This window comes from Bombina bombina, chromosome 1 (assembly GCF_027579735.1).
Source record: "Bombina bombina isolate aBomBom1 chromosome 1, aBomBom1.pri, whole genome shotgun sequence".
Lineage (NCBI taxonomy): Eukaryota > Metazoa > Chordata > Amphibia > Anura > Bombinatoridae > Bombina > Bombina bombina.
The window spans coordinates 1,133,676,659-1,133,684,495 of NC_069499.1; the positions used below are offsets into that span (position 1 = coordinate 1,133,676,659).

Below are 7,837 nucleotides of genomic sequence, written 5' to 3' on the forward strand. Positions count from 1 at the left end.
CAGATTTGCGGCCAATCGGCCATTAGTGGGGGGTGTCAATCAACCCGATCAAATTTGATCGGGTTGATTTCTGTCCGCCGCCTCAGAGCAGGCGGACAGGTTATAGAGCAGCGGTTTTTAGAATGCTGCTTCATAACTTCTTGATAACTTTTGTTTTCGGTGAGCCTGAAGGCTCGCTGGAAAAAAGGGGCCTCCTTATGGAGCTTGATAAATATGCCCCCAAGTCTGTATTAATACACTGAAATTGGGCACATAACTGTAACTTCTAATACACAAATATCATGATAAATACCTCTTTTAACTACAAGTCATCTGTATATATACACCACTCACTTACTCTTAGCACACAGGCAACAGGATCTGCACCTCTCAGCTCTCTCAACTCTCTGTTACACATTCACTTACATACAAAACAAAATGAAATATCGTGAGACTGTACTTTCACTTGCAAAAGGTAGAAGGTTTATTAAGAACCAGAATTCCAGAGAAACACCAACAGTTTGTGTCCTTGATTCTTCTCAAGGGTCACTGAAGAGAATTCTAAGGGTTCAGGAAGCAGCAATGACCCAGTGCTGAGCAGTTTGTGTTGGACCATCACATTCAGAGGTGAGTGTTTCAGGGAGGAACTGGCTTAACGGACTTTGGTGGTAGATGCTGTATAAAGAAAACATAAAAAGAATTATATTGGAATCCCAAATAGTTGTAGACCCAAATGTGACTATACACTCTTTCATCATATACAGGGGACTTATCCAAACATAGGGAGTGTTATTTATTTATTCTGGAGGTATTTGTCATATGTAAAATTTGGTAGCTGGTGGTTTGCTTACTAACAGGTGAACCTGCTGGGCTGGAGACATTATATGTGATGTAGCTTTGCAATAAAAGATACCTATTTTACATTCTGTAAACATTTACATCTTGTAGAGACACTGCACCTGGGAATTTCTAGCAACTTGCTCTCATAGTTGTGTTTGAGGACATGTGAGAAGGATCCCTCATATGCTTGCACGCTACTATATGAAAGTGGTGCCATGAGTGGGGTTAATTGTAAATTCAAAATTGCCAAAAGGAGATAGGTAAGATGGGCACAAGTGGTGCAAACTAAAGAAAGGTATCCAATGACAATAATAGTTTGTCAAAAAACATTTTTATGACCCATTTTTAATACAATGATACGTAGGCCCTACAAATCTCAACAAAAGTAAGCTGTCCTTCCGAATCAGTGTCACAGAAAGAACTTACTGGTAGTAGAGGAAGAACCACCTGCTGAAGGAAGCCTGCAAAAAATAAAAACAAATATTAAGCCAAAGAAATCCTCACTTTTTTGTATTGTAATCATTGTACTTGGTTTTAATACTAATTATTTTGTTTTAATCATGGTTCACTTAATTTAATAAAGACTTTTCAAATTTTTACTTAATTTCTTGTTTTATTATCCCTGTTCTTGCAGGGCAAAAGGGTAGGTCACCCTTTTTTAAGTCTGAGACAAACTGCATAATATGTTATGCTTGGTGGATGATATTCTTGGTGCTGTACCATGGACAATTTGTGGAACGCCTACTGAATTAAATTTTTTGCAGTTACAGTGCTGTATTTATCTCAGAAAGTATACCAGTATTCTTCAAATGTTCCGTTACTGGAACTCGGCCAATAAGCCACAATTTTATTGTCCAAGGTCCCTATTGATTTGTGGTAGCGGATTCCTTCCTGTTTGCAGGGTTCCAGGCTACACATCAATAAATGCTCTAATTACTATACTTTGAACTCACCCTGATCTGCTGGTCAGCTATTGGTTAAGTAACCCAGATCAAACTAAAATTCTAACCAGGTCTTGCTTAAAGCCGTGCTAAAATTTCATTGTCACAGACTTACTTGCTGTCACTTGAGTCGATCAGTTCTCGGTACTTGGAAATCTCTTGCTCCAGACGGGTCTTGATATCCAACAGTAATTTGTACTCGTTACTCTGTTGTTCAAGCTGATTTCTGAGCTCTACAAGCTCACACTCCACCTTGTGGATGAGGTCCTGGATCTGAGAGAGCTGTACACAGTAACGACCTTCTGTCTCAGCTAAAGATGACTCTAAAGCGGATTTCTGCAAGAGAGATACCATATCAGGGTAAGGGTCATGATGGAGCATACATTAATATACAAATCATGTTTTAATCTCTTGTTGCCAAAGAGGGATGCAAAATTTTGCATAGCAAACTCAATAAGATTATATGGAGGTTCAGCTCAATAGTTCATTATAACTAGATTATTAGAACTATTTATTACTAGCCAGATGCATGGATGCCAGATCTCGGTCTCACGTACCATGCTGAGCTGTGACTGTAGTTCTATTTCCAGACTCTGAAGTGTGTGTTTGAGGTTTGTGATTTCTGACTTGGATGTTTGGACCTCCTGGCTGCCAGTAACCATCTGTTGTTGGAGTTCCTTGGCCTAAAGTAAAATAATCAGAGTTGATTAAGAAGAGATTGGTTAGCATAATTAGGACACAAAGCACCATGATGGGTACATCTGCGAATAACCCTATAATTCAACTCAAACTGGAAACCCCCATAAAATATTTTATTAAGGAAAATATAAGAGTAAATTAATTATAATTAATCAATGAGTGAATATTGGTAAATGCTTTTCATGACTCTGCAACATGCTACATTGTGGTTTCTTTGATCAGTGCCCATCTGGTTCTAATTAGCCCCAGCAAAGGTAATAAATATTCTTAAAGGGGTTTTCGCGGGGCATATTCCTGGACTGCTCGCAAATTGGGACCATTTTGAATGCCTTTAAACATTTAAACATTTATTTTGCATGTTGATCTTTTGCAAAGCAGTGTTTTATTGCTGATATACACCGTACCTTTATTTATTTATTTTTTTAAATGTCTCTAATGTCAATTTAAGGGATTTAAAACACTGCCTACAGGAGTAAAATGATTACAGCAGATTACTGAAATATTCCTTAAACTTCAAAGAGCAAAGTTAACAGCAGGCAACGTTTTACATAAGATTCACTCTGTATCTGACAGTAATTAGTATTACGCATAGTAATCTCCAAAGTGATCTTTCCCTTCTTGTTTTCTATAGTTCACACCTTGGGGCATTATTTCTCATTGTTCAAATCTAACTTTTTCTATATAAAAAGATTTACAATAAAGAAACCTAAATTGTGTTGAAAAGATTAAATATAGTCATCTGTGTTTTTTGTTTTTTAAATATTTGTCTGTACACATTTATTGTATATTAAACAAACAGATGATAATGCATTTACATATGTTCTTAGTTATTGTTTTAGGCCTTGCGTTGTGATATATTCAGTGAAGCTTTCAGTGAAATGAAATAAATTGATCTCAAAAGTATACAAAAAAAATACATCTCTGCTACGTTATTTCTCTATTTAAAATATTCTGTTGTCTAACTGCAAAATGTGGATGCTGCAGTGTTTATCAATTAATTCTTTGAAAAGAATGAAAGAAATATTATACAACTGTCCCTAATGCCACATTTAGTAATAGTAATGCTCAGGAACACATTAAGTACAGTTGTAAGAACATAAAAAAGTGACTTACTACTTATTTATATTTATTTTTTTTAAAAAGTGCATTACTCCTTAAATCTTAAATTCCAGTCACTGACCTGGGCCTGGAACCGTTCTTCAGCCTCTTGTTGGTATTTGGCTGACAACTTCTCGTAGTCGGCTCTCATGTCAGCAAGGACCTTGGTCAAATCAATTCCAGGAGCAGCATTCATTTCCACATTGACGCTTCCGCTGACCTGGCCTTGCAATCCCTTCATTTCCTATAAAAACACTTTGATTAAAGCCAGAGCCTGGATGCTTTAACAATCTTTCCACTTCCTAAAAACAGTTTAACAATAGATTCCTTGCAACTGGATTAGATAACAAGTTCCTAAAATTATTTGAGGGGTAAATGTCTTTATTTTTTTATATCTTGATTTAGGTAAGCAAATATAGAATATGGAAGATGTAATAGGGAATATAAAATATGGGAAAATATGTAAACCTGGGAAGTTTGCTGCAGAAAATAAAAAACACTATGCAATTGTCTTCAGATATATTTCTTAACAACCTACCTCCTCGTGGTTCTTCTTGAGATAAGCCAGTTCTTCAGTCAAGCTCTCAATTTGAGATTCCAGATCAGATTTAGCCATAGTCAGCTCATCCAGGACTCTGCGTAGGCCGTTGATATCAGCCTCCACACTCTGGCGGAGAACCAGCTCATTCTCATACCTTAACCACAAGAAAACATACATATAATACTCGAGACATCAAAAGACTATTGTTTTGCAGCTTACAAGGCAGCAATGAAAAAATTATACTTTCAAATAACTTGTGTTCCAACTTTATTTAAACGTACTTAAGCTTAAAGTCATCTGTGGTCAGCCTTGTGTTATCAATAGCCAGGATCACTTTATTGTTGTCAATCTGGGCAGCAAGGATCTGTAGTTGGAAGAAAACAAGGAAATCAATAGATAGATAGATAGATAGATAGATAGATAGATAGATAGATAGATAGATAGATAGATAGATAGATAGATAGAATTGTCTAGGTAGCCATATTCACAAGAGTGTCTTCTTTGTTAAGATTTTTTTAGTTTAAAAATAAAATGATAAATTATGAGTAAAAAAGCAACCTCACAAGTTCACTAAAAGGTATCAGTGCCTGAAATAAACATTTAAAAACAATGAATAAAGATATATATTTTTTTACAACTGTTCAAGAATACCTTGTGATACCTCCTCAAAGGCATAATTTAAAAACCTCTCATTACTGCTTTTTAAAGAGAGCTTATGACAAAATGAACCATGCTTTAACTTGCCATGTTACATTATAACTCCTATAGCTTGACTCGCTAATACCTTCTAATTTGCTGTTGTAATTTAAGAGGCAAATACAGTTGGTCTTGCATTTTAATATTACAATAATGCAAACAAGCTATGTGTTTAAACTTATAAATCTGCTCCCATGTTTAAACTCAGAAATACAAAAAAATACAGAGAAATATTTGTACAATTGCATTTTACTATTTCCTCCTTTAATGATTAATGCTTTTTCCCCTTGTTATTTTTATTTCTTCACACAATTTATATGCAGCGATTAATTCATGTTCCTATATTTAATTTGATTATATATGCACGGTCTTAGCCAAAATAAATTAGTATACATGATGTATGTGCATAAATTAGTAAACATGCTGTATGTGTAATGTTTACAACCTATAGTCATTACCAGACAGTATCTAATTACATATCATAATTTTTATTTCAAATATACTTCTAAATTCTCCCTTTTCTTAATGTAGAAACAAAAGCATTTTTCAGTGAATGGTTGAAATGAACAGATGCAATTCTAAGATTTTTATGAGCACCTAAAAGCATTGGATTTTTCTCACTTGTGCTGTAACAATCACAATATTCAGCCCGAAGGCTTGAAGAAAATGTTGCTATACATTAATTTGGTAAAACAAGTTAATTAGCACATGTATGACCTTTTCCAGTCTCATATTCTTTTTCCCCTTTGATCTTGTTCCTTGCAATATATTGATATTTTTCATTATCATTTGTCAGAAAGTTCAGGCCTAGTAATGTAATCAAAAAGGCCTACAAATACTAGAGATGTATTTTTAATGCACAGTAGTTTACATTTTTGAGAGATGGGAAACATTATACAATATATTTCTTAAATATTAAACACAAGGTTAAAAAACAGCCATCATCACATACCTTGGCTCTAAGATCTTCAATTGTCTTGAAATATTGGCTGTAGTCAGCTGCTTTGCTAACTGGACTTTGCTTGTCATACCATTCCCGGATCTTCTTCTCCAATTCAGCATTGGATTCTTCCAGGGCACGCACCTTGTCCAGGTAATTGGCCAGACGGTCATTTAGGTTTTGCATGGTCAATTTTTCATTGCCAGAAAGGAGGCTATTTCCATCTCCAAATCCCCCTTGGCTAAAGCCATATCCTCCACCAAAACCAGCACCTGCACCACCACCAAAACCAGATCCTGCCCCTCCACCAAAACCTGATCCTGAAACACCACAAAATCCAGCTCCTTGGCCACCACCAAAACTAACTCCTTGTCCACCACCAAAGCCAACTCCTTGGCCACCACCAAAGCCAACACCTTGTCCACAGCCATAGCTAGCTCCTTGTCCACCACTAAAGCCACCACCTAAATTGGCATTGTAGGCCCCACCAAAATCCCCATCATAACAAACACCAGCATTGCCACCATAACCACCACCAGCAGAGCTAGCAGCATATTTTGAGAAGGACACTGAGTTCCTGTTTGCTGTATTATAGGTGGAAGCCATGTCTATAAGCAGTGATGGATAAGAAAGGAAAGAACAAGAGATTATCACAGCCTGCTCTAGCACTGCAGTAACATATCCAGCTCCCAACTAGTGTCTTTATAAATCCTTTTCAGTGGGTGTCACCTTTCAAAAGTTGATTAATATTCACTACGTAGCTGCCAAAACTTCAATTGATGCCAATAATAGATTGATCAGAGGCATGTTTTTTTTTCCATTATTTTGGATACTGTTGATACATAACTTTCACAGCACAGTTTTTTTTTTCTTTTGTTTATCTGTTACAACCTATAATTTAAACTGGGAGGATTCTTTAATCTATTGGCTAATAACGACACCCGATTGAACTCTAGTGAAGGATCAATCCACCCACATTACCAATGAGGCTTAGACTACAATAACCACATAGAGATGAGGCAGTTAATTTGAGTGTATCAAACCAGTCTTAGGCAACCTTAGTTAAGAGTAAATAGTTTAACATTTCACAACATAGCTGGAGCTGTGTCTTGCTGACAGCTCAGTGTGGAAGCAAATTGCAACCAAATTGATTGTATTATTGTAAATCATAATACTATATAAGAGTGCACATTTTACAATTGAACATTTTCTTTGCAAATACTAGCGTGCATGCTGAGAAAATATACTGTTCGCTTCTAAGAAAAATATGAAAACACATCAAATATGTTTTAATATAAAATAATAATTAATAAAAAAAATGTAAATTTTACAACATATTTTGTAAACTTTTTTAATTACATATTTCTTTCATGCATCACCTTTCACACTAATTCTTAGGACAACCCCAGCAAGGTACTTAGAGATTAGCATGTCTAGAAACTCTGGTTTAAAATCACTTCTTTAAAATAGAACATAGAAAGCAGATTTAGATTTATAGTGCTTTATTTTCACCCTACAAATAGTTTTATACCAATAAGATTACTATTATTATTATTATTATTTATAATCCACTGCACAATGTCCTAGTACTGGGTACATAAGTTATGGGTACACAATGACACTGATTTACAATAAAAAAAAATCTTACTGATTCATGATAAAGAATAAAAATATACAGTACATAAAACATACTTAACAAAACAAATCCATACAGACAAATTAGGGCCATGTTCTGAAGAGCTTACAATTTGCCTATAATAGCAATGTATCCATGTTTTGAGTAGGATGCTATAAAAACTTAATGTAAGACTATATACATGAACAAAGATATAAGATAGATAGATGATAGACAGACAGATAGATAGATAGATAGATAGATAGATAGATAGATAGATAGATAGATAGATAGATAGATAGATAATAGATAGATAGACAGGAAGATGATAGGATAGGATAGATAGATATAGATAGATAGATAGATAGATAGATAGATGATAGATAGATGATAGATAGATAGATGATAGATAGATAGATAGATAGATAGATAGATAGATAGATGATAGGAATATTGATAGACAGGAATATAGATAGATAGATAGATAG

At 35.0% G+C, this 7,837-nt stretch overlaps 1 protein-coding gene across 2 annotated transcripts; it reads right to left on the bottom strand.

Moving 5' to 3' along the window:
- Positions 1-439: 439 nt before the first annotated feature.
- LOC128645623 (keratin, type I cytoskeletal 13-like) lies at positions 440-6,386 on the bottom strand. Of its 2 annotated transcripts, XM_053698744.1 has the most exons (8): positions 5,747-6,386; positions 4,380-4,462; positions 4,096-4,252; positions 3,640-3,801; positions 2,318-2,443; positions 1,876-2,096; positions 1,246-1,280; positions 440-654 (listed from the first exon to the last, which is right to left on the bottom strand). In XM_053698744.1, the coding sequence occupies exons 1-8, from the start codon at positions 6,338-6,340 to the stop codon at positions 632-634; spliced, it is 1,401 nt and encodes a 466-aa protein (XP_053554719.1). In that variant the 5' UTR covers positions 6,341-6,386; the 3' UTR covers positions 440-631. The 2 variants fall into 2 exon arrangements, with proteins under 2 accessions (XP_053554719.1, XP_053554726.1); XM_053698751.1 differs by lacking the exons at positions 440-654; positions 1,246-1,280 and having other exon boundaries at positions 1,872-2,096.
- Between the last annotated feature and the right edge of the window lie 1,451 nt (positions 6,387-7,837).